Here is a 27,287-nt window from a genome sequence, read left to right as displayed (position 1 = left end):
TCTGGCGAGCACTGAGGTGGAAGCCGAGCCCAGACCACCCGCACGCCTCTATATCTGTGTGCGCCTGATGGATTGACGCCTCATTTGCCTGAGTCCATGCCCTCTCCAACCGCCCACAGCACACAGGAGCCCCATTGTCACCTCTGACAATGTGTGGACTGGTTCCCCTCTCTGATGCTCTGAGGCGGGGCACCTTGGCTGGCTGGGGACGCTGGGGGAGGGTCACATGAGCAGCTAGAGAGGCCTGGGGGTGGGTATCCCTGATTTCCTGGCTAGCAGATGAGGCACGGCACTGGATTTGGCCCCTTCCCCCAACCTCCGGTCTTTGTCTCGGCTAAAGACCAGACTCTGGCTAAAGGCCAGGCACTGCCACTCTTAGCAAAGTGGGGACTTTAAATTCTACTTGTCCTTCCTTCATGGAGGCCACTTGCATTTTGGTGAAGTTCCGTGCTGGTGAATTCCTCCTTCCACTCAAGCTTTACTGTCGACTGTGTGCCACATACTTGTGCGCCCTGGGAATAAAGCAGTAATCCAAAGAGCATTTTGCCTTGTGGCACATACATTCTAGTGGAAGGACACAGGCAGTAGACAAATAGATATGCAGAATACGGTGTCGAGTGTAATAAGCACTCCAAGAAAGAGAGCAAGAAGATGAATGGGTGTGTTATTTAGATGGGGGGTCAGGGTTGGGGGAAGCCTTGTCCAGAAGGTGCCACTGGAGCAGCAAAGGAGGAGGCTAGGCTGGTGGCCGGGGAAAAGATGCTGCTCCCAGAAGAGAGAAAAGCAAGTGCAAAGACTTTGAAGTGGGCCTCTGCTCTCTGATCCCCTAGCAGGGCTGCCATGAGGCCTTCGAGAGGAAGCAGTGAACCAGGTAGGGCCCAGGATATTTGTTCATGCAAACATCCCTGAACTTTTAACGCGCTTCCGAGTTTCATAGCAGAAATCCAGGCTTGGGTGATGGGGAGCAGGGGATGTTGCAGACAACCACCCCCAAGGATCTGGGTTAGAATCATTACACTGGCAAGGGCCTGAAGGCAGTTACTAAGAGGCTGCAGATAGCTCAGTTTTTTCATCCATAGAATGGGAATGATTTTTTAAAAGCTACTTTCTAGACTCTAGGGCCATTATGACAACTAAATGAGATAGCACAATGGTTAAGAATAAGTTCAGTTGCTCAGTTGTGTCCAACTCTTTGCGACCCATGGACTGTAGCACACCAGGCTTCCCTGTCCATCACCAGCTCCTGGAGCTTGCTCAAACTCATGTCCATTGAGTTGGTGATGCCATCCAACTGTTTCATCCTCTGTCATCCCCTTCTCCTCCTGCCTTCAATCTTTCCCAGCATCAGGGTCTTTTCAAATGAGTCAGTTCTTTGCATCAGGTGGCCAAAGTATTGGCGCTTCAGCTTTAGCATCAGTCCTTCCAACGAATATTCAGGACTGATTTCCTTTAGGACTGCCTAGTTGGATCTCCTTGCAGTCCAAGGGACTTTCAAGCATCTTCTCCAACACCACAGTTCAAAAGCATCAATTCTTCAGCGCTCAGCTTTCTTTATAGTCCGACTCTCACATCCATACATAACTACTGGAAAAACCATAGCTTTCTCTAGGTGGACCTTTGTTGGCAAAGTAATGTCTCTGCTTTTTAATATGCTGTCTAGGTTTGTCATAGCTTTTCTCCCAAGGAGCAAGCATCTTTTCATTTCATGGCTGCAGTCACCATCTGCAGTGATTTTGGAGCCCAAGAAAACAAACTCTCTCACTGTTTCCATTGTTTCTGCATCCATTTGCTATGTAGTGATGGGGCCAGATGCCATGATCTTCATTTTCTGAATACTGAGTTTTAAGCCAGTTTTTTCACTCTCCTATTTCACTTTCACTTTGCTTAAGAATGAGGAAGTGTATGTATAAACTCAGAAACTGGTAGAACTGGCCGATAACAATAGAAGTTAGGATAATGTTTGCCTTGGGGAGTATATGATAAGGAAGGGATGAAGGGCTGTCGGGTGGTGATCGTGTTTTATTTCGTGATCTGGGTGGTGTGTTAGGTAAATGTATTCACTTTGTGAAAATTCATTGAGCTCTGGGCTCATGACCTATGCATTTTTTTAATGTATATGTTCTACTTCAACAAAACAGCTCACTTACTAAAAAATGAGGATGCTGCAGTCATTTTTCCTTGGTTCCAATCCCAGCTGACCAGCTATGGAACCTTGAGGAAATGACTTAATTTTTCTGGCCTTCAGTGTCGTCATCTTTGAAACAGGGACAAGAACATGACCTGTTGTTTGGAAGGTAAGATGAGTTATGTCCTTAGAACAGAGTTTGGAACACAAGCTATTAGGATCAGCTCTGATGATGATGTAATAACCCTAAAATACAGTGGGCCCTCCCATTGGTAATTATTTTCATTGTTACTATTATTATTACAACTTCATCACGGTCACCTCAAATCAAGATAAAGTGATAGATGGCAAGTATGTAATACATACAACTTAGAGGAAAGGCCAGGGCACGACACACACCTGCAACCTCCACCTGAACGGCTTATTCCCTGTCTCTGAAACTCATTTCTCACATCTGTGAACAGGGCTGCAAGGCATCTACTTGCCTCACCTGTCGATGGAGTGAGCTATGGGATGCTCTTCACATGGGATAGACCCACAGGCACACAGCAAGGATCCCCAGGGTCAGCTACTGGGAACACCACTTTTATAAACAATTTCCAGCCTTGACAGAGAGGAGTCAACTCCAGCCAAGGGATCCTGGAGGGATTCATGTACTTGTGAAACTGTCTTCCGGTCACAGCTGTAAGCCAAGGATACACTGGGGTAACAATGGAAATCACAGGCCCAAACTGGCAAGGACTGGAATTTCCTAAGTTGAGGTTGGGGAGGAACAGGGGTGGATTACATCTTTATCTTCCCCAATCTCTAACTGAAATTCAGCATTTCCTTCCATGACGAGTGCAGAGAACAAACCTTGTTAGTGTTCATAGAACTTGTGACTTTGTCACCAATGGAAATTACAGATATTCTCATACCATGTTATAGCTGCGGCAGACATCTTCAGATATTGATTTTGTTCACCATTACCTCAAAATAACTAAGCCCAGTGCCAGATCTTGTTCTTTAACGTGCTAATAAAGAAGCACACTGTATTACTACATCACAGATTTTTGAATAACTTTATTTCAATATGATTGATTTCCATTGTGATTCTATGTATTTATTTCATGCATTTAAAAATATTATTCTGAGAAAAAGTTCATGAACTTCATCAGATACCAGAGAGGTCCAAGGCCCAAAAAAGGCCAAGGAAGCTGGGGTTAGACCCAGAGTTGGTTTGCTGCCAACAACAAAGTCCTGGAAGTATTCAAATACAAAGAAATGTTTCTGTAATTTTCCATGAGGTGTTCTCTCTCCAGCTCCCTCTTAGGTGGGGTACTTTTATGAGCAGAACTTGGCTATTTGCATAAGACGACAAAGGTTTTGTATAGGGGAAGGGGGAGCCCAGGATGGCTGTGGGCCAGATATGAAGATTCCAAAGCCAGGCAAATAAAGGGGAGTCTATTTTTACACTTAGAGGAAATGGGGGTGAGGAGTGGGTGAGGCCAGGTTTGGGGACATCAAGTGAGCTCTGTGAAAGATTGAGGGGTTGGCTGTCCCTGAAGGCACTCCATAACCCACTGTTCAGTTCATGGCTGTGCTCACCTGCTGGGGGCTGGGCCCTGGGACAGAGAGAAGACTCCAGAGCGCCCACCCTGCTTCTCCATCCCTGGGTGCTCAGAGGTGCAGGAAGGGGAACTGAGAAGATTCAGGCTCTTGCAGCCAGACTAAGCAACTTACAATCCTGGTTCCCCCATTTGCTTGCTTGGTGACTTTGAGGGAGGTACCTAATCTCCGTGTGTCTCAGTTTCTCATCAGTAAAAATGAAAGGGATAAAAAGTACGCATAAAAAGTACGCACCTAGTAGGGTTTGGGGATCCAGTGAGCTGATCCGACGCGGAGGAGAGGCTGGGAGGCACAGTGCACATGCAATAATCATCAGCCCCAGCTCCAAGTCATCTCCCCACTGGGAAGTCCCCAGAATTCTCTGTCTGTCTCATCAAAACTTCCTTATCCTGGGTTCTCCATCAAGGCCATGCTTCTGCTGTAGAACAAATAGATGGTAACTGATAATCCAGTAAACTACTCTCCTGAGGGTGCTCAGTCCGCTGTGCCTTCTCAGGCAGAAAGCTCTCAGACTTCTCCAGAAAGGTGCTCAGAGGCAGCGTCTTTCCAGTCCTTTGGACCGAGGCTGAGTATGGCCAGCACCCCAGCACTGCCGCTTCCACTCTTGCGTCGCTGAGCCTTTGCTGTGGGAACCTAGCACACGGCCAAGTGCTGCTGGCAGCCCACTCCATGCAGGATGCCAAAGGGGGCTTCTCAGTAACTTTAGTCATAGGTTTGTTTTAGTTTATGAACACTGCATTTTGGTGTCCCTTAGTTGGTTATTCCGTTAGAATTTGTCCCACAATAGTAGGGAGTGCAGAATGAACAACCGTATTTCTTTTCTTCTCAGACTGTCTTATTCTCCACTGTATTCTGTGCCTGGAACCATGTTTGGCATAGTTAGATGCTCCATAGGTGTATTTTAAATTATCATCCAAATGTGTAATATATCCACATGGTTTTTAAAAATAATAAGTGTAGTACTCCCCTGGTGGTCCACTGGTTGGGAGTCCGCCTGCCAATGCAGGGGACATGGGTTCCATCGCTGGTCTAGGAAGATTCCACATGCTAAGGGGTAACTAAGCCCATGTATCACAACCACTAAGGCCATGTGCTTTAGAGACCAAGCTCTGCAGCAAGAGAAGCCACCACCACAAGAAGCCCACATTGCAATTAGAGAGTAGCCCTCACTGCAACCAAAGAAAGCCTACACACAGCAACAAAGACCCAGTGCAGCCAAAAACAAAAATAAACAAATAAATAATAAAAAGTATAAAAAAGATATCCCTAAAAATCTTCTTCTTCCAGGCATTAAACCCCTATCCACCCAGTGCCATCTCATTCCCACAAAAAAACCACTCATTCATTTTTTGAATGTTCTTTCGGGGTTTCTTTATGCATATTCAAGTAAATATGCATATTCTTATTTTCCTCCCTTTGTTATATAAGAGTGGAATCCTATGCAGTGTCCTGCACTTTGTTTTGTAAAACTCTTTAGTAATAGATCTTAGAGTTCCTTCCATAAGAATACATACAGCGATGCCATTCTCTTTGTTACAGCTACATGGCTGCACCATCATTTCTGTACCCAGTCCCCTAGTGACGATCACTTGGGTTGCTTCCAGTGTTTCTATATTTCCCACAGTGCAGCAGTGGATAACTTTATGCAGATTTGACTAAGCCAAGGGTGAGCACATCCATGGAGCACATTCTCAGAAGAGAGTAAGCCAAGGGTGAGCACATCCATGGAGCACATTCTCAGAAGAGAGCAAGCCCAAGGGTGAGCACATCCGTGGAGCACATTCTCAGAAGGGAGCAAGCCCAAGGGTGAGCACATCCATGGAGCACATTCTCAGAAGAGAGACGGCTCAGTCGAAAGGGCATTTGCTTTTGTCATTTTGATAGGTGTTGCCAAATTGTCTCCTTTAGGAGTCATAGTCATTTACACTCAAGAAATTCTGAATGAATGACTAGACAAATGGATAATATATCCAAGCTCAGTCATTTGGTGGAGAAGGCAATGGCACCCCACTCCATTACCCTTGCCTGGAAAATCCCATGGACGGAGGAGCCTGGTGGGCTGCAGTCCATGGGGTTGTGAAGAGTCGGACAGGACTGAGCAACTTCACTTTCACTTTTCACTTTCATGCATTGGAGAGGGAAATGGCAACCCACTCCAGTGTTCTTGCCCGGAGAATCCCAGGGATGGCGGAGCCTGATGGCCTGCCGTCTATGGGGTCGCACAGAGTCGGACACGACTGAAGCAACTTAGCAGCAGCAGCAGTCATTTGGGGGCCTCCAGCTAGCAAGAAAAACCGGGAGGGGGCCGATGCTGCTCCAGCGAAGTCACCAATGTTACTTTGACTTTTTTTGCCCCTTTGACATCCCTGAAAAAGCTCATCTTCTCATGTGTAGAGCATGGCTCTTGGGGTAGGAGGGCGGTACAATCATCCCACCAAACAGGCAGTTCTAGTAATAGAACTAGTTTTAGTAATTTTTACAGGACAATGGCCACGTACTGAGAACTTTACAAGGGCTGGTTAAAATGTCTGAGGCCTGAAAAACATTAACAACAAAAAAACCTACCAGTTGCTGCTAAGTCGCTTCAGTTGTGTCCCACTCTGTGAGACCCCGTAGACAGCAGCCCACCAGGCTCCGTCGTCCCTGGGATTCTCCAGGCAAGAACACTGGAGTGGGTTGCCATTTCCTTCTCCAATGCATGAAAGTGGGAAGTGAAAGTGAAGTCACTGAGTCGTGTCCAACTCTCAGTGACCCCATGGACTGCAGCCCACCAGGCTCCTCCATCCATGGGATTTTCCAGGCAAGAGTACTGGAGTGGGGCGCCATTGCCTTCTCCAACCAGTATTCTTTCCCAAATCCAAAAGAAGAAAACTGCAAAATCACAACAAATGTATAAGCAAATGTCTATACAATGTATCGTTGCTTCAACTTCATTCAGTATCCATAAAAGTTTCACCACATCTGAAAATGGTTTGGAGGTCAGATTGTCTTAATCTCACGAGAATCCCCAAGTGTGCAGGAAAACTGCCAACAGATTGTTACCAACTGTCAATTAAATGAATTCTCAAAGCCAAATCATTCCAAAGCAAAATTATAAAAGTAATCATTTCCAAAAAAGTTCAAAGTAAAAAATATGTTGTACATAAGACATATAGAATATTATGCCATATATACGTCATATTAATATTATAATTATATATAATATAAAATGTTAATATTATATTGTATATAATTTAAAATGTGACTATGCCATTATATTTATATACATATTTGCATATATTTATTTATGTGCTATGTAGTGAGATGTAGACTCCAAAGTGTCCTGGACCTTTGCAGGCGCACTCAGTCGTGTCCAACTCTTTGCAGGCCCATGGACTGTAGCTGCCAGGTTCTTCTGTCCATGGACTCTGGACAAGAATACTGGAGTGAGTTGCCATTTCTTACTCCAGGGATCTTCCTGACCCAGGGATCAAACCCACATCTCTTGTGTCTCCTACACTGGCAGGTCCCACTCCATAGAGTATCCTTGCTCTGGGCCTGTGGGCTCCTGACAATCCTAGAGGAAAGTAAACGCACCCCTTAGCTGAGGGTCTCCCCTCAGAGGGTCTCCCCCATTAGCTGTACCTCTCAGTTTCGGCAGCAAGAACAAGACGTAAATTAGTTTCTCTATAGATTATCTGACCTCACTGGTGAGTAGTTCTGAGTCCTGCGCAAAAATGAAGAGCTACAGAATTACATGCCATTTGCTCATGAGAACTAAGGAAGAGACAGGTATACAGGAACCTGTTGAGAAGATCAGGGGCCGAGGATCATATGTTGGAAAGCTTGTTCTACAGTTTCTTGGAGGCCAGGGGGCTGCCATGGGTCCTGGATCACCTGACAGTTTGGACATCCGGGGCTGCCCCTCACTGCTTGGAAATGGGGGCCCATAGGAGCTCGGTAACGATGTTGAGCCTCTATCATGCGCCAAACATTTCAAATACACATATGTGATTGCCTTTCCCTTTTATAACAGGAAGACGAGATAGCATTACTGTCTCCAGTTGTCCCTACTGTAAAGATGGAAACAGAGACTCAGGGCTGAAAACGGGCTGCTCGAAACAAAGAGTAAGTCAGTGGCAGGGCCGAGACCAGAAGCTGGGGGTCCTACCCCACTTCCTCATATATGCTGCATCCACCTTCTATGCCTTTGTTCTTGACCCCTCCCCTACCTGGGGCTCCTTCCCTTGCTACTCAAACTCTGTAAGTATCTAAAAAATGCACTAAATCAAAATTGATGAATATTTTGTTAATATATTCAAGCTCCAAAATACAAAATCAATCTGAAAATGCTCTCCTCTTCTCTCCAAATCAGCTCCTTCTAGGTCTCCTCACTGCCCAGTATCACATCTTGATTGCCTTCTGGGACCTTCCTTCCAAGATAGTGGCCTTCCCTCCAAGGCAGTGGTCCCCAACCTTTCTGGCACCACGGCACGTTTCCGTGGAAGACAGTTTTTCCACGGTTGGAGTTGAGGGGGGTGGTTCAGGTGGTAATGGAGCGATAGGAGAGGCAGATGAAGCTGCACTGGCTTGCCAGCCGCTCACCTCCTGCTGTGCAGCTCTGGTTCTTAACAGGCACCACCTGGGGGTGTTGGGGACCCCTGCTCCAAGGTCATGTCCCCTTATTGCTTTGCTTGCACAAGCACCTCTTTTTAAAAATTATTTATTTATTTTGGCTGTGCTGGGTCTTAGTTGCGGCTCATGGAATCTTCACTGCATCAGGTAGGACACAGTTCCCCAACCAAGAATGAGGCTGGGCCCTGGGCGTTGGGAGTGCAGAGTCTTACCCACTGGACCCCCTGCACAAGCACCTTTTAAACTCCTTTGGAGAACCCTTTGCCCAACCAAAATGATGTCTGTACTTCTACCATTAGAACAGCATCTCTTCAAGATTTCAGTTAAAATGCCCTTACCTCCCAGATGGGGCCTCATAGTGAGGGCTTGTGTGAGCAAGGAGGAAGAATCTGAGCTCAAGTTTGGCTGAGGGATAGGAGGTCCTGGGAAGGCGATGGCAAGAGGGCCCTTGGGAAAGGAGTGGGGAAAGCAGAAAGTCTTACAGTGTCCTGGGCGCAGTGCCAGGCCCAGAAGCAGGACAGTGACCGGAAAGGACAGGACCTCTGTAGCTATAGCCCCACTGTCTTCCCGGGGATCCAGCCCTCCCCTGCTTCCTGGGCAGTGTGGCTCCGTAACTCCTGTGTGGACCTCCGCTGCCTGGCACCCAGCCCCTGCAAGCTTCCCACCCCACCCTCCAGGGCATCCAGGCCTCTACCTATCTGAGTCCTGGCTCCCTTGTCCTTGGGACTGGGAGCTTGGCAGGCATCCCAGATACCTTCCCTCTAGGAAAGAGAACCACAGGTGTGTTAGATTTGCCTGCCAATTTGGTAGGGAAACGAGGCTTCCTGGAAGCTGGAGATAGCAAATCCAGGCCGACAGGGTCCCCTGGTGGGGCCCTCCTCTGTGAAGCTCCCCCACACTCCTTTTCGGAGTTTCAGCATCACTCAACACACCAGGCAGAAGCAAAGAGCAGGGGCTGGGGATGTTTGTTGAATGAATCAGTTACCATTCTGAGGCCTTACCACAAGTCAGGGACTGTGCCAAACACTTTTGCATTTATCTTGTTTAAGCCTCGCAACAGCTCTAGGAGGTAAAGCGGTCATTATGTCCCATTCTACAGATGAGGAAACTGAGGCACAGGCTGGCTGGGAGATCCACCCAATGTCATACGGCCCCTCCTTTATTTGGGAGCCCCCCTCCCACACTACCACTGCTTCCAGCGGCCCCAGCCATTTCTCCACTGACCCTCTATCACGGCAGGTGGCGTGGCACTGAGCTGTATGAAAGCACAGGCTGCGCTCTCCCTGGGTGGTGGTGGTGGCGTCTCCCAATGGTCAATTCAGCCCCGCTCTGAAGATGGTCTGCCTCTCCCTGTTCCTTCTCCCACCCTCCGGTGCTCAGCCCATTCACAGCTGCAGTACCCCAGCCTTGCTCCATGAACTCCAATTTCCTCCCCTTTGAGGCCAACTTCCTCCAGATGTGCTCGTGTTGAACAAAGCCCCACCAAAGTTGCACTGTGTCCCCTAGCCCCAAGCAGTGGAGCCAACTCTGCTGGTCCTCTCTGCCTCAGGCACAGAAGGCCTCCATGGGTGCCCTTTGTGTCAGGACAGCTTCTCCAGCAGGGCCAGGGGAAAGGCGAAGTCGTCAGGCTTGCACTAACCAGAGCGGGCAGCCAAGCTTGCAGGATGAGACGGAGGCCTAAAAGTAAGGGTCAGGTCAGTTGTAATAGCTGGAAGAATCAAGAGGCCTTTGAGCATGAAGGATCAAAAACAAAACAGAGCCTCTGCTGGCATGGGGAGCTATAGGGAGAATGACCAAAGGCCCTCACAGCTGTGCCTTATGCCACTGATACACTTCAGAGCAGGTGGGCAGGGCCCTTACAGATCACTTTGCCCTCCAGTCCCTCATGGAACAGATGGGAAATTGTAGCCCAGAGAGGGCACAGATGTGCCAAAGGACACACAGCATATCAGGTGGTAAGGTCTACGTTCTCTCTGGGCTCCCCACAGGACTGTGGGCTCCTTCTGTGGCAGGTTGGGGTCTTAGCCAACTCCATATCCTGGGGTCTGGGAATTAAAAAGGCAGTGGGTGGCTGGGTGCTTCTTAGAGGCCTCTCACCCTGTTCCCTGCTAGGAAAACTGGACTAGGATGAGTCACTAGCTCTGTGTTCCCGCGGGGTTTGCCCAGAGGCTGGCCATGTGGGAGCAAGTTCATTGCCCAAATTTCCTCTTTTCAGTAAACAGCAGCCACTTCCTCCTGGGTTGCCCAGTTCCTCTGGTCACTGGGTTCCTGAGAGGCTCGAGGGGCAGGGGCTCACATGGACAGGCAGGACAGACCTTCTGGCACCAAGCTTGCCTGTACTGCACACCAGGCAGGCACACAGGCTGTGTAAAGCTGGCGTCTGGCCACAGCCCACGTGTGCATGCTAAGTTGCTTCAGTGGTATCCAACTCTTTGCAAACCCATGGAGTGTAGCCTGCCAAGCTCCTTTGCCCATGGGATTCTCCAGGCAAGAATACTGGAGTGGGTTGCAATGCCCTCCTCCGGGGGATCTTCCTGACCCAAGGATCAAGCCAGAGTCTCCTGTGGTTCGTATCACAGGTGGATTCTTTACTGCTTGAGCCACCAGGGAAGCCCCGACCACAGGACACTGACCTTTAATCTACAAGACTGGAAACTGCAAAATGTCAATAAGCCACTGAAGAAGAGCACCAAGCAATTAGGAGCCACCAGGGGCAGCCCCAGGATGACCATGTGGGAAGACCCTGAGGGGATGAGTTGGCTAGAAAAGGGGGGGAAATGAAGCTGCATTTGTTTAGCATTTTACATAAAATATAAAATTGTCCAAAATGAATTTGGAGAGAGCTGCTAAGAGAGATAAGATGAAGGCCCACCATATAGGCCCTTCAGCTTTTAGTTTTAGGAACAGAGGGGGGTGGGGTGAGACAATGCAGGGTTTGTTCATGAAATAACCAGCATCCCAGGGTGACCCAGAGAGAACTGGCAGGGCAAGGGGCCTGGGAGAAGTCTGGAGAGTCCAGAGGGTGTTGGGGTTGGTGCTGGAGCCTTGGAATGCTTGGGCCACTTCTGCTTGGCTCTGCAGAGATGTGGGGCCCTCCAGAGGCCCCTGCTGAGATGTTGCCCCCAGTTTTGAGGCCTCCAAATTTTGCCTGTCTCATTAGGGTCTCTGGGCTTGCAACTGCGCCTCCTCAGAGGGCCATATTCTGGGTCTGGCAAGGGCCAGGAGAGTTTATAGAGTTTTTAGATAGTGTAGGCTCAGCACTACAGGGATTCCCTTGTAGCTCAGTGACTAAAGATTCTGCTTGCAATGCGGGAGACTCGGGTTCGACTCCTGGGTGGGAAAGATCCCCTGGAGAAGGAAATGACAACCCATTCCAGTATTCTTGCCTGGAGAATCCCATGGAAAAAGAAGCCTGCCAGACTACAGTTCATGGAGTCGCAAGAGCCAGACACGACTTGGCAACTAAACCAGTACCAGTACCAGCACCTGGATCTGCCAACTTTCAAGGGACCTAGGAAATGTCTGTAGACTATAAAAAAAGGTACCAGCTGCAAACCCCAGGAAAAGAGGAAAGTCAAAATTAATAAACATTTCATTACATGTCTGAAAAGTGTAACATTATGTCTACTTCATTAAAATGTCATAAAAACCTTCCTCCCTTTGAAAACAATTTATATGTTGGGTTTTTCTCACTCAGCCAGGATTCCCACATAGACATGATATATCTGCCAAGATGTAGTAGCCAAATGTATATTAAAAAGAATTCCTCATAGATACTATCCAGAGCATAATTCTAGAAACTCCTTCAAACATTTTTAGAGCAAATATTATGACTATGCTTACTATGGAATGTGGGGCATTATAATATGTTTGATATGATGTGGGGTATGGCCTCCATGAGAAAGAGGGCCTGTGAGATGTTAAAATGACAGGGAGAGTGGAAGTTCAAGTGCAGGAGGGTCAGGCTTGAGGCCAGCTTGCCCACTGAGAAGCACAGACTCTAGCTCTGCCAGGGGCTGCAGAGACCTGGCCAGCCAGGCCAGACCCTCGCCCCAGGGTGAGGGGGCTCACTCCTGCCACCTGTGAAAGACGCCTTCCTTGCGCCTAACAGGTATCTGCTTCCACCAGATACCCCACGAGCTTAGTCTGTCCCCTGTGACAGCAGGCTACGGCCATCCTTACTTTCTGCCCAACCCACTGACAGAGCAGAGGTTGGAGGGAGGCTCCTGCCCTGTGGCCTCCTGTACACCTCCTGTCTGTCCTGTGTACTGTAGCTGTACAGACCCAGTTCTCCCAGCTCTTCCCCTTTCCAGAGGACTTCTTAGTCACACCCTACTCTGGCTTCCTAGCCCACAAGTCAGCTAATCACAGTCCCCCTTGATCACAGCAAGGCACAGATGAAACATGGTTCCTTGATTCTCCAGGGTGGCCCATCCCACTCCTGCAGTGCATGCTCTGGCCTCCTATGTAATGGGGATGTGAGATCCCCCTCTCAGAATCTGCTGATTTCAGAGGATATCAGTGCTAACTGCACAACAGTAATAATTGATACGCTGAGGGCTTACTGTGCTAGGTGCCATGTTAAGCACTTTCACATGATCTTGAACTCTTTATAAGAACGATGGTATGAAGTAACTACTTGTACTATCCCCATTTTATAGATGACGAGACTGAGGCTCAGAGAGGTAACATAACACCCCCAAAGTCATACCACTGGTTAGTAGCAGAGCTAGGAGACAGATTCCATCAGTCTGGATTCATAGTCCAGTCTTTAACTTGATGCGGTATTGCACTCAAAGATCCAAAGGGTGCTAAGATGGAGGCGCCCTTGCCACGGCCACCTAGGCAGATCCTTGACGGGCCTGGGGACAGGTGGGGTAACACAGGGCCCACAGCTGGTTGACCGGCTGTGTGAGCTCACTCTTCCAACCTGCCTCCAAGTAAGCAGTCTAATTCAGGGCCCCATCCATCTCAGAAAGTTCGTTTTCCACCTGTGTAAAAATATGCAAACTGAAGAAGGTGAGATACTGTTTTGATCTGGCCCTTTCACAAATATCTCTATGACCTTCCTTTTTTTCATTAAGTAAAGTGAGCTTTAGTATTTGCATTTCCTCCACAAACTTGCATGACTCATTCCCTCACGCCATCTAGGTCTCTGCTCCAGGTCACCTCCTCATTGGGGCCTCCCTGATCCTCTGAAACGCAGCCTGACCCTCCTGCCCTCCTCTTACATTATTGTGAAACAGAGGCACTTGCCTCTTGAAGTTATTGTGAAAGTTCAAATGAGCTAATATATAAAACACTGGTAACAATAAGGGCTATTTAAGTGGTAATCCTTTTTAAGTTACATCACACAGTATACTTTTATCTGCCTTTTTATGTGGGTATCCTCTCTCTCCCTTGCTAGACTATTATCTCCATGAGGGCAGGGGAATGATTTTGCAGCTTGTTCACTCTCTTGTCCTCCAGCGTCTGGAACTGCACTTGGCACATAGAAGGGTCTCAGTACATATTTGTTGAATTCAGAGCATGAACCCACTGAGGTCTGGAGAGGTTGGAAAAGTTTTGGCTTTCATTCACAAATTCTATAAACATTTACTGAGCACCCACTCGGGCGCCAAGCAATAAGCTCTCTCGGGTGTGCAATACTAGCCTATGAATCTGGCAGGGCAGAAATTTTAAAACAAAGTTTTGCACTGAGGTTATAATTTATATAGAGAGAAACGTACAATTTCAAGGGGACACTGATGGATGTTTGAGAACCGCAAGTTCACACTCCCATAAAGAAACGGAACAATGTTTCAGCTTGGCAACGTGGGGTTTTGAGCCCAGGTTACACGAAGGCACAGAGGGCAGGCGGTGATGCTACCTGACCTGCCTCTGGGGTGCCTGTGGGAGAGCCCCGGGTCGAAGCGGGCGTTCCTGGAGGCGGGCGGGGGTGGGACTACAAGTCCCAGGCTGCTTTGCGCGCCCGCAAGCCGTGCGGAGCGGCGGGGCTCAGGGGAGGGGGCGCGGCAGCGGCGGCGGCGGTGGCGCCGAGGCGCTGGGGGCCGGGGCGCCGGCGGTTGGCGCGCTGGCTGGCAATGCCGGGGCCCGCGGCCCGCGGGGAGGAGGGCAGCGGTGGCGAGGGCGCGGCCCCGGGGGCCGCGGCGGAGCCTGGGGCCGGGCCGGGGCGGGAGCCGGCGCGGCTGTGCGGCTACCTGCAGAAGCTGTCCGGTAAGGGCCCGCTGCGCGGCTACCGCAACCGCTGGTTCGTGTTCGACGCGCGCCGCTGCTACCTCTACTACTTCAAGAGCCCGCAGGACGCGCTGCCCCTCGGCCACCTGGACATCGCAGACGCCTGCTTCAGCTACTCGGGCCCCGACGAGGCGGCCGAGCCCGGCGCGGAGCCGCCCGCGCACTTCCAGGTGCACAGCGCGGGAGCCGTCACGGTGCTCAAGGTGGGACCGCGCCCCTGCAGCCCAGCACCTGCCTCCCGGGGGCGCGCGCACACGCCCTTCTTCGGTTCCCCCTGCTTAGCCTTGGGGCTGCCCCTGGCACCCAGCTTAGCCTAGCTCCTCTGCCCATCTGACTTTCTCCGTCCACCCTCCCTTTTCTTAAGCCCGTCTGCCAGCCTTTCCCCGTTTCTTTCTCAGACTCTGTCCTCGTGTCCCCATCTCAAGCTCTTCACCTGAGTTTAGACCAGAATGGCTGGGCGCTCCTTAGCCCTTTGACCCGTTATCACCCTCTGCGCCCTCCCTCGGGTCCTTTTCTGTCCACCTCCCCTCCCCTCACCTCTCTCGTGTGGATGTCCTGTGTAACCCTCCTAGGCAACCATGACTGTAGGCTTCCTCCCTTGACTAAATTATTACTCTCTTCAGCTGCCTCATCTGTAAAATGGGGATAGTAGTAGTATCTACTTCTTGGGGGAGTTGGGATTTTACATGAAATATATGCTAACCATTGGTAAATGTGATGGCATCCAAGATTATAGACAGAAAGAGTCAGAGATGGCGGGGCTTTTAGAGAGAATCTACTGCAGTCCCCTCCAGAGTGGGTAGGGACACTGCTGCTAAGTTCACACAGTCAGTCAGTAGCAGAGCCTGTTTGCTTGCTCCCTGCTTTGGCTGGGAGAGGAGGGAAAGGGTTCCTTCAACCAGTCCTGCCTTGCCCATTTGAAGCTTCCTGTGTTGAAGCGTGGAACTTGCATCAGGAGTCACCCTGGTGCTCAGAAGCCCCTCCTCCCGCCTCGTTCTTGAGGGGCTCCCATCATCTCCTAGGGGCCCTCCTGCTTCCAGCACCTTGAGTGTCTGGGCCTTGGCCTGGAGTCTGATCTCTCTCCCAGCCTCCCTCCTTGCCTGGTTCCTGTGAGCCTTCACCCTCACTCCTCTCTGTCTTTCTTCTCTTCCGTATTATAAGCTGGGTTTCTCCAGAGCAGCAGGGCTGGGCTGGGTTGTATGAAAACTCTCTGCAAAGCTGGCCAAGTAGAGAGCAGAGTGGGCTGAGCCTAGCGCCCTTGGCCTTGTAAGCACAGGGCTGTTCCTGGGATCTCCGAAGCCAGCAGCAATTGGAGCTGCTCCCTGAGGTCGTTTTTCAGAGTTTTGTCAACTCAGTTCTTCCTGTTGCAAGCAGAGTCTGATTACTTGTGTTCTTGTGTCCTTTTAGATTCCTCCATCCCTTCTTGAAGTGGGTGCAGACAGCCTGGTTCTCCAAAGGAAGCCAAGCAGAGTTGTAGTTCAGCTGGGGTTTACTTAGAAGCATTTGTGTAAACTTCGGAGTGACCCTAGCAAGTACACAGGGACTTTTTGCCAAAGAAAATGCGTCCTCACTATCATGGACTGTCCCTTTGTACAGCTGAATTTCCTGTAGAATTGTTTGTTAAAACAGAAAATAGAGCATCCTGTTTCAGATTTTCTCAGATGACTTTGGAGCCCTCTATCAGATATTTTCATTACAGTTTTTTGAATGGTGGAGATATCTACATAAGTGGGGCTACAAAATGCAGTATCAAGAGTGTGGCTTTAGAGTTGGGTGGACTTAAACTTATGGCTTGAATTTGCCTCTCACAGGCGTTGAGCAAATTATACAACCTCTCTGTCCCAGTTTCTTCTTCAACCTACTGGGAATCTTACTGTCCTCACTGGTTACTCTTGAGAATTCTGGAAAATGGCTGGCACAGAGTAGGCAGTACATGGCATCCATAAGAAACAACAAGTAGTGTTTTGGGCCGTTATGTAGTATGTTTGTGTAATGGAATATTACGCAGCAGCGAACATAGAGGAATGAGAGGGGTAAGTGTCAATGTGGATGACTCCCCTAAACATAAAATTGAGAAAGGAAAACACAGTTACAGATCACATACGGAGGTATGATTCACGCAAAAATTGAGATCATGTGGATGCATATGCTGTGTGGGAATGGGAGAGCTCTGTTGGGGTGATGAGCCCTGCATTCAGGATGGTGGTTCCCACTTGGGAAGAGAGGGGAATGTGAGTGGAAATGGGTGCCTGGGGACATCCACTGTCTTCGCAATGTTTTATTTCTAGCACCAGGTGGTGTGTGTTTTATTATTCTATTTATCTTTTTCTATGTTCAGAATATGTCTCTCTCTCTCTCTCTCTCTTATTAAATGAAGTGGATCTTCACGTAGGTTACTATGGAACATTTTGGTATGTAAAGCTGAATTAGTCATAGAATAAGAGAGCGTGCCTGAGGCCAAGGGTCTGCTTTGTAAAAACAGTGGAAATGGAAACACAGGCTAGGCTCTTCAAAAGAAGAGAGCAGTCAGAATGCAGGGTTTCAGAGTAAGGAGTGTGTCTTAAGAAAGATGAATTTTAGGGTACGGTGATTCCTTCTGAGCTGTGGGAGTAAAAATTTTATGGTGGTAAAAGTGGAAACTAGCAATTTATCTTCCTTTTCACCTTTCACGTCCAAGAACTGATTCCCATAAACTTTAACGCTTCGGTTTAGGGCTGCTCAGCTGTAGCGCAGACCTTGATTTTTAAGGGGGTTGTAGGTTAGTGAGGATTAATCTCTACTCAAGGTTTAGCTAATGTATATAATTTTATAGATACCATTTCTTTCGATGGGTTAAAAAGAAAAAATCAGTTTGCTTATGGTGTTATCATATGGTTCTTATTTTAAAGTGACTTTCTGCCTACTCTGGAAGAGCTGTGGTTTTGTTGAACTTTTCCAAAATGTTTTACTGCTTGAGTCTTAATGAAAGCTGATATTGGAATTTCTTAGTAAACTTTTCTGTTCCTAAACTCAGAGATGCGGTCCATGCCTTATTTTACTGATGAGGGAATGGAGGCCAGAGAGGGAATGTGATTTGTCTGAGATCATGAAGATAGACTTGAGACCTTCTTAGATAGTAGACTCTAGAAACAGTGAGTGTCCAAAATGCCAGGTATCTAATTCTCTTATATGTTTTGACAAGTCTTCCCCCCCCCCTTTTTTTTTTTTTAAACTTCTATTTCAGTGGCTTGGGATTAGATGTCATGGTTTTTCTTGTAATGCATTAAATTTCTGTCCTTTTCATATAGAATGAAAGCACCAGCAACACTGTACCTACTGATTCTTTACCAGGATGTATGGTACTTGTTACTCGACATTTGGAAGCTGCTACAACAGTCAGATAGAAACTGAGCTTCTTGTGGTGCTCTGTGTGTGTGTGTGTAGAGGTGCTAGAGGCTACTCACTGAGCTCTGCTGGGATCTGAGACGCAGGAGTCAGTCCTGGAGTGAGCTGTCCCATAGAGAAGGAGAGCATGTGACTGACGGGGAGGAAAGCTTGAATGGCCCTGCCCTGCCAGATTTCTGCAGGCCCCAGAGTGAGGCGCATCATCAGACTGTCAGCAGATTCACCCCGCTCCCTCTGCTCTGTTTCTTGAAGGCATGTGGTGCGCAAATGGACATGTGTGTTGGTTTTTGAGCCACACGTAACCGAACAATCATGCATGCCTATTCTTAACCCACTTTTGTGGGAAGGACACACATTCTCTGGTGTTGAAACTGCTCTCAGTTTAATGACAAACATTTGTTAGCTCGGTAATCATAGTGTGTGCAGTACAAAATAGATGGGGTGTACCGGCGTTCTTGGCTAAATGGTTCTGCTAAGCTGTTTGTCCCTGGGGCATCTGCTCAGGGGTCTTGAAGTCTTAGTTAAATCTTTTATTAAGACATAACTTTTTATGGGTTTGTTGTGGCTTCCCAGCGAGTATGTTCCTTAAAAGTAGGTACAGTTTTGTGGGTGTGGAATCACAGTCTTTCTGGCTCCCACTGCCTGTCATACAGGCCTCACTGTAGTGTAGTTGCCCCACTATTTCCTGCCCAGGAGGACCCCCAAGGGCCGCTGTTTGTATCCTCACCTCCCAGAACAGCGCCTGCACAAAGTAGGTGCCCAGGTAGACATTTGTTGAATGAATGAGTAGAAGGTGGTTACCCAGTAAGCCTTGGTTTTGATGTGAGCTCCAACCCTTTAGAAGTGATCAGCCGGAATTCTCAAATGTCTCAAATGACAGTCTCACCACGTGTCATGGAGGTGGCTGCCGTTCAGGGAATGCTCAGTGAATATGACGGGCATCAGGGATCCAGAAGGGGGATTACCATCAGTCCTTAATTTTCATGTCTCTCGTATTTCATGCCTGCAGCTTAGACTCTGAGGGCATTGTTGTGGCAGTGAGTGAGTGATTACGTGGTAAATATTTGAGGTCTTGCATCAGTGCCAACTCTGGGACTACTCTGCTCTGATGTTCTAGTACAGAAACAACTGTAGAATGAGTGTAGATGTGTTCCCATCATTTTTGTTTATGGACCAGGAGATACGCATGTCATGTAATTTTCACATCATAAAATGCAGTTCTTTTGATTTTTTTTTTTCTATTTGAAAATGTAAAAACCGTTCTTGGCTTATAGCTGTGTAAAGACAGGCATTAGGCTAGAAATGATCCTCAGCCATAGTTCACTGACACTGGTGTGTTAGGAAGGCCTGGCCGGGCACTTCTCCTTCATGTGGTCACTCACTCTCACACTCTGTGCTTAGGCACTGCAGGGATAGATTGGACAAGGTGTGCATAGTTCCTGTCCTTGAAGAGTTTTCTGGGTAGCCCAGAGACAGGCTTTAATTAAAGCAACACCAACCAGTTCTGTGAAGTTTAAAAGGAAAGAGACGGGATGCCTATGCAACAGGGGCTCTGGATCTAGTTTGAAGGGAGGAGGGAAGACTTCTTGAGGAAGTGACTTTTGAGCTGAGGTATAAAAGGCACATTGATGTTAACTGGAGGAGTGGAGAGAGCAGTGGAGTGTTCTAGGGAGAGGAATGGCAGGAGCAGAGACCCTCAGGCGCGTCTGAGTGTGTAGGGGATTCAAGGAATGCCCAATGGCAGCTGAGTGGAGGGGAGGGCCTTGTGGCCCTCACTGTAGGAATACGCAAACACTTTTCAGCAGGGCTTGACAAATAGTTATGTTTTTCTTTTTTTTTCCTCCAAAACTGATGTTTGGATCATGTCCAGTATTTTCATCTAATTATGTTGGAAGATGTCTTGTGTATTAAGAGTGAAATATTAATATGTTACCCACCAGCTGACAGGTTTTAAAGAAGATAAATGCAAAGTTGAAGATCTGGTAGTCGTTGCCTCTCAAGCAACATTCAAGTTCAGAAATGAGCTGGGGCTGCTGGCTCAGGGCTGCCTGGCTGCGCTGGGCTGCCTTTCCTGCAGCATTCCTCACAGCCGCCTTCCTTACCTTCTCTCCTGTCCCACTTGCTCTGCTCACAGGCATGCTGCTGCTGCCAAGTCTCTTCAGTCGTGTCCGACTCTGTGTGACCCCATAGACGGCTGCCTACCAGGCTCTGCTGTCCCTGGAATTCTCCAGGCAAGAACACTGGGGTGGTTGCCATTTCCTTCTCCAATGCATGAAAGTGAAAAGTGAAAGTGAAGTCTCTCAGTCGTGTCTGACTCTTTGCGACCCCATAGACTGCAGCCCACCAGGCTCCTCCGTCCATGGGATTTTCCAGGCAAGAGTACTGGAGTGGGGTGTCATCGCCTTCTCCAGCTCACAGGCATGCATGTTGCCAGTTTCCTTCCCCTATGGAGGGAACTGTTGCTTGAGAAATGGAGGGAGGGGCCATGTGCATTCAGGTTGAGAGATGGTGAGCACCAGCGCTCCCATCTCACTGAGGCTTCTGAGGGGTGGACAGTCTCCTTGTTCAGCTGCCTCCACCCATCAGCCTTCCCATAGAACAAAATATAGATAGTAACCCTCTGTGCAAAGAAAGAAAAGAACCCTATGATTGTAGAAATGACTCTGCAGTTGTGGGAGCGGAAGGGGTTTTGACTAGGAATTTTCAGTTCTTGTAGAGATTTATATAGTAGGGCAGGGGTCCCCAGCCCCCGGTCTGTGACCCAGTACTGGTCTGCAGCCTCTTAGGAAGCAGGCCGCACAGTGGAGGTGAGCAGCGGGTGAGTGAGACTGCGTCTGCTGCTTCCCACCGCTCCCCATCACTCGCGTTACTGCCTGAACCATCCACGCTCCCGCCGCCACCCCAGTCCAGGGAAAAGTTGTCTTCCACCAAAGAATCTGGTCCCTGGTGCCACAAGATTGGAGGTTGCTGTAGTAGGGTCTTGATGACCTTTGAGTGGGTGTTTACCTACATCCTGGCAGGCCCAGTCCTCAGCGGATTTTGCTCACTTTAGAGTGAATACAGTATGGTGAATTAGGAAGTAGTGATGCTTCTGACTAATGTTCTGCTAAATATTGTACTTAGAGAATTTGGTGAAGGGAACACGATGGGCACTTGTATGTGCAGAGGCAGCCTCGAGAGTCAGGAGGCTAAGGCAGTCTCTGGAGAGGCTGTGGGTTTCATGATCACCCAGTAAATAATAGCTCACCAAGCAGCATAGGAAACCCTGAGTGGACAGATTCAGGATGGCATTCCTCCCTAAAATGGGTCTTCTCCTGTTTTGGTTTTTGAGCATCTGATGCTATGTCCTGCTAGAGTGTAGGTTTCCTGAGAACTTATACTTCTTGGTTCACCACATCAGCCTTAATACTTAGTGGAGTGTCAGCCACGGATTAGATGCCCTGTGTATATTGGTTGAATTGAAAGAACACTTCAGACTCTTATTTCCTTTTGGGGTGGGGGTGTGGTGTGCTCATGTTGCATGGTCAGAAGGAGGTTTGCAATGTCCATATCTCCCTTTAGAAAATATTTTTGAGCATCCACCATGTCATAAGCATCATGCTTTTTCTGCAGACAGAGCAGTGAAAATTTTCCATTTAAGAAACTACAGTGCTGAGACTTTAAAAAATAGATTAGCACCTGATAGCTTTGAAAAAAAACTTTGGAGAGAAACCATATTTGTCTGTAGTATTCATCGCTGGTAGTAAACATCAAGTGTCTGCAAGCTTTTTGATTCTGAGGGAGGTCTGGAAGAAGGGGGCAGGAAAGCCTGAAGGTAAAGTACAGATTTGAATATCACCCGGGTCCAGAAATCTGTGGTTCATACCATAATTTCTGTGGGCATTGCCGAATTAGGGAGGTCTGTATGACTGAACACCGAGATGATCCCTGGAGAATTGGGCTGAGTAGTTGGATAGGTTTTGGTGTAATTGTATAGCTGTTCAAAGATTTAGTTCATTTTGGGTGAGCGAGAAGTGTTCCCAGTTGAATGGGAATCAGCATCTTTTCATGAGTTTGTATGCCAGGCCATTGCTTAACTTTTTTTTTGATTGATTATATGGGAGAACTGGAATCTGGAGGAGAAGGGGACAGTCAGGAGCTGAGATCCTTTGGCCTCTTTCCCTGCTCAGTGGTAAAGAATCTGCCTCCCAATGTGGGAGATGGCGGGTTCGATCCCTGGGTTGGGAAGATCCCCTGGAGAAGAGAATGGCAACCCACTGCAGTATTCTTGCCTGGGAAATCCCATGGGCAGAGAAGCCTGGCAGGCTGCAGTCTGTGGGGTTATGACAGAATTGGACACAATTTAGGGACTAAACAACAACTGGCTCTTTCCAAGGTCAGCCCTCCTGGAGAGAGCAGGCGTTCCTTGAGCAGTCTGCCCTCAGGCGAGACCTTGTCGGGGTGTCAGGTGGCAGGCCTAGAGGTGGACTGGAGGCGGACAGTCCAGTGCTATCAGAGGTGTTGATCCTGGATTATAGGAATTATCTCTAGGCAGTGAGCCCAGTTTTCATTTCCCTTTCCAGCTCTGTGATGTCCAGGGGAGACTGTGCTTGCAGAGAAGGGGCCTGCATTTGGAAAGCTGATGCAGCCACTGACCATTCACCTAACAACCTTGGTTGGGCAAGGCCCTGATGGGCGTCCAGTGGGAATCAGGTGTTGCCCCTGGCCTCAGGGAGCTTGTTCTGTCTAGCCCTGGGTGTCATTAGAGCATTGTCATCAAGTCACTCTGTGAGGTGAAGGAGGTCATCAGTGCTTTTGTTCCAAGGGTCATTATCCCTGAGTCAGTACTGACGAGACCCTCAGATCAGCCCGTCTTGCTCCTTGTGTGACAGAGTAAGAAACTGAGTCCCATAGCTACTTAGCCGCAGCCCTGGCACTAACCAACCCCCTCCACACACACACACCTGAGTGATATTTAGCTATTTTAAACCCAGTGGGTTTATGCTATTTGCTTCATATTTCCATCTTACTCCCTTAGTAGGAAATTGGGCTTCTTCTGTTTTTAGTTGTTGGACACAGATTGTAAAATTACACATTTCCCTCTTAAGTACTGTGGTGCAGAGGTAAGATGTTCAGTCCCATGGAGACTGGAAATTGACAGTACAGATGATAAACTTCCAGTGGGGGTTGATTGATAACAGTTACTAGTGGTGTTTCCCTGGCAGGGACTAGACTTACACATTCCTGTTCAGGAGCCTTCTCTTTGGCGCCTTTCCTCTGTGTAGAGGAAAACTAACCCTTGGTGTGTGTTTTTTTCTCTTGCTGCTCTGTAAACCATGCCCTCTGGCCTCAGAAGTGAACCAGTTTTTTAAGCTTCACAGTTTACAGCTCTCTTACATTTACTGTCCCAGAGGTAACCTGCTGATAAGGCTCCCTTTGCTTTCTGTCCTTTAAAGGACATCTCCTGGAGAACTGTGGTTCTCAAATTTAGTGTGGGGAAGGAGCCTCCTGGGATCCTGCTAATTGCAAGTGGCGAGCGTTCCCCCCTAGAGATTCCGGTTTAGTTGGTTGGCCAGGGTGGACCTCAGGAATCTGCTTCCTTATCCACTGTCCTGCCCCTTCTGCTGCAGACCTCTGGTCCTCTCTTTGAGAAACACTGCTCTCTTCTAGATCATGAATGAATGTTCTCTTTGACCATGAAGTAAAGACTGGCCCTGTGAGAGGACGGTTTTCTAAGTGGACTAGAAATAACTAAACTGCGTGGGTGGAGACCAGTGAAGTGTGAGCCCTTTATCCTTAGGTTGACACTCTGTGGTTTATATCTGCCCACTTTCTTTGCATTCTGAGTTTCTTTGCTCCAGAGTAATGGTTTGGGGCCTGTGACTCCTTCTTCCCAGTGGCCCTGACGTTTCTGTCCACCCATGCCGATCACTTAGTTGTTGGCACACCACCGTGAGCCAGGGTTCCTCCGGGCTCATTCAGAGGGAAGCTCCCGGAGGCCATCCTTAGGGTGTTTCTGGGAGAGGGGGGTTTTAATGATCACCACCACCAAATAGCTGGTAAGGAGACTTGTATAGCCTCTGGCTTTTCACCTAGAGAGGGGTTTGATATAGGAGAACCATCTGGCACTTTCCTGAGATACCAGCTCTATCTTAAAAAGACTGTTAGAAATCAACATGCTTCCCAAACACTGCAGTAAATGGACCGAAAGTTCTGGCAGATTTTTGGTACCAGGCTCCCATTTCCCCGTAATCTCCAACGGGTGGAGCCTGGGAGTCTGCCCCTCCCAAAACCCAGATCATAAAATTGCATATTAAGTCAGTCATTCCTGTGTCCTCCTTTTAAGTTAAAAAACATCAAGCCAGAATATTGCAGTGTTGCATGGTGTGTGGAAATCATCGCAGGCAGAGGTGGCGTGGGGCTGTTCACCCGTTTGCTTGCTGTTGCTACAGGAGTTCTTGTTTATCCTGAGCTCATAAAACCCTGGCACTCTCTTATTGTGCAATGGCAGAGCTGATAGGGAGCTGTAGGAATGCAGCCCTGTGGCCACTCAGAGGCCACATGCTCGCCTTCCGTCTGAAACAGAAAGCGTTTTGACAGGCTCCCGCATTTCCTGCAGGGAAGAACAGGCCCAGAGAGTGGCCTTGCCCTTGCTTGTGTCTTGGTGGAATCTGTCATCTAGGCCAGGCCCCTCGCAAGCCCAATTAGCTTTATTGACCTCTTTCCCTGTAACATGCATGTGTGTGTGTAGGCACTCTTCTAGTGCCCTGCCCTTAGTTTAATCTCCGTTAAACTGTTAAGGATGGTTTTAAGGAGTATCTGTTCTCTCACGGTGTTTGCTTTTTAAAAGAAGATGTTGAGAGTTAGAAATGGCAAAACTCCTCAGACTACCGCCTCCCAGAGTGCGGGAGAGAGGAGGGGCACCCTCGTGGGGAGAAGCTGCTCCCTCCCTCTCAGACCGTTCAGGGAAAGTGATGGTGGGAGGTCTAGGTTCTGTAGATTAGAATTCATGTAGTTATTTTGCATAATAAGTTATATGAAAATGCCGAGTTCGGGACAGCAGTTTAAAAAGACAAAACAGTAAGAACTTAGGGTGTTACTAGAGGAGTGGAGGTCCCTATAGTTGCACTTTGTTTTCCAAGGAGCCAGGAGATTCAGTATTATTTCCCTGCTCAGTGTCTGTCACTGGGCTGAAACAAGATTTCAAAACCTTCCCAGGGGTTTTTGAAAAAAACTACTTTTTTTTTTCCTTCCCCCACTGGTGGTGGGCCAGATCCCTTGAGATTGTTTGCAAGCTCATGATTTTGAAATGTTCAGAAGAAAATTTGGAACCTAAAATTATTTATCAGATATGGGATTGTAGTCTTTTTTTCATCTGAGATGTGTTTTGCATTATCAGGCTATTTATGATATTCTTGTGCTTTTTATTGCTTATGGAAGAAGTACCTTGGAAATCCAAAATAACCTTCTTTCTTTCAGTTTTTGTTGTTTTTTTTTTTTTGCTGCACCTTGGGGCTTGCCAGATCTTAGTTTCCCCACCAGAGATTGAACCCAGGCTATGGCAGTTAAAGCGCCGAGGCTTAACCCCTGGATTGCCAGGGAGACCCCAGATACCCTTCTTTAGATTTAAGAAATGAAAATTCCTTCATTATGAACAGGCATTGCGTATCCTTTTAAGATATAACTGAGTCAGACTATGCGTACAATCTCAGTTGCTTTCTATGACTTAGCAAACTTAGTCCCTCTGAATTCTCCTTGTGACTCCATGGTGACTGTCGGTTATGCAGTCGGCCCTGACCCTTTGGGGAGGAGCCCAGAGTTCATGACCTAAGTGGGTAACTGGAGTGCTGTGTCATTATCACGTATGCAAGATAGGTTCTGTAAGAGATATCAGGTGGCCTCCTAGATAGGATGTGTGAACTAGATCTTGAGGAGCGAGTAGGCATTTGCATGTGGGTTTAGTGCAGTAGGCGAGGGGTCACTGAAGCTCAACTGGCTTCTGTGTGCCTGCTGGGTGGGGAGAGAAAGGCTCTAGTCCTGTGGAGTGTGGGGCAGCATGGACCAGGTGACCATGCCACGTTGCTCAGCACTTGGGAGCCACTGGAGAGTTCTAAGCATGGGACAAACATATGACTTTGTTGGCTACGTGTAAGAGGGTTTGGGGAGGGAGACTGAGGACAGCAAGACCAGTTAGGATACTCTCGCAGAGGCCCGAGGTTGAAGAACCAGATGAACGACAGGGAGCGAGAATCTGAGAGACGGACGAAAGGGTTCAGACTTAGAGACCTTGTGATCCTTTTATGTTGGAGAACAGTTCCTGTCTTCTGCATATTTGTTTATGTTTAGTCTTACTATCGCTCACTGCAGTCTATTTTAAAAGAAATGTCTTTAGAGCAGAACTGTGGCTCAGAGCATCCAGTGGGAGAACTTTATAGCTGATTGATGGTCATGCTCTCTCCATCCCAGTGAAACTGTGCTGACCCCACCCATTCTTTTGATGTCCTGAAGACCTTCTGTACTGTCAGAGAGCCCAGCCTCTGATGTGGGAATTGTCTTTATCCAGGAAACCAACATGCTATTTTTATTTAGTGTGCGTGCGTGCTCACTCAGTCATGTCTGACTCTTTGCCACCCCGTGGACTGTAGGCCTCTAGGCTCCACTGTACATGGAATTTTCCAGGCAAGAATCCTGGAAAAGAATCCTGCCATTTCCTACTCCAGGGGATCTTCCTAACCCGGCGTCAAATCCGCGTCTCCTGCATTGGTAGGCAGATTCCTTACCACGGTGCCACCTGGAAAGCTTTGTTTTTATTTACCTATTTAGTTCTGGCTGCACTGGGTCCTTGCTGCTGCATGCAGGCTTTCTCTAGTTGTAGTGAGTTCAGGCTGCTCTGCAGTAAGCTGTGCGTAGGCTGTTCACTGCAGTGGTTTATGTTGTGGAGCTCAGGCTCTGGGATGTGTGGGCTCAGGAGTTGCAGCTCAAGGGATCTAGAGCGCAAGCTCAGCAGTTGTAACATAGGGGTTTAGCTGGCCCATGGCGTGTGGGATCTTCCCAGACCAGGATCTAGAGCTCGAGCTCAGCAGTTGTAACACAGGGGTTTAGCTGGCCCATGGCGTGTGGAATCTTCCCAGACCAGGGATTGAGAGCTCGAGCTCAGCAGTTGTAACACAGGGGTTTAGCTGGCCCATGGCGTGTGGGATCTTCCCAGACCAGGGACTGAACCCGTGTCACCTGCACTCCAAGGTGGACTCTTAACCACTAGGCCTCCAGGGAAGTCTGCCAACACACTTTAAACTGAACTTGGCTGTTGGTTGAGGTCATCAACATTTCAATATCTGAG

At 48.4% G+C, this 27,287-nt stretch overlaps 1 protein-coding gene across 3 annotated transcripts in view; it reads left to right on the top strand.

Moving 5' to 3' along the window:
* Positions 1 to 14,345: 14,345 nt before the first annotated feature.
* The window catches only part of TBC1D2B (TBC1 domain family member 2B), an 89,604-nt gene continuing 76,662 nt past the window's right edge, over positions 14,346 to 27,287 (top strand). The window contains exon 1 of one of the 3 annotated variants that reach the window (XM_069560068.1): positions 14,346 to 14,787. In XM_069560068.1, the coding sequence (XP_069416169.1) occupies positions 14,431 to 14,787 (357 nt within the window). In that variant the 5' untranslated portion in view covers positions 14,346 to 14,430. The remainder of the gene's footprint in view (positions 14,788 to 27,287) is intronic. The other 2 variants (XM_069560070.1, XM_069560069.1) reach the window with 2 other exon arrangements.

This window comes from Ovis canadensis, chromosome 18 (assembly GCF_042477335.2).
Source record: "Ovis canadensis isolate MfBH-ARS-UI-01 breed Bighorn chromosome 18, ARS-UI_OviCan_v2, whole genome shotgun sequence".
Taxonomy (NCBI): Eukaryota; Metazoa; Chordata; class Mammalia; order Artiodactyla; family Bovidae; genus Ovis; species Ovis canadensis.
This window is presented reverse-complemented; position numbering and strand designations above follow the sequence as displayed.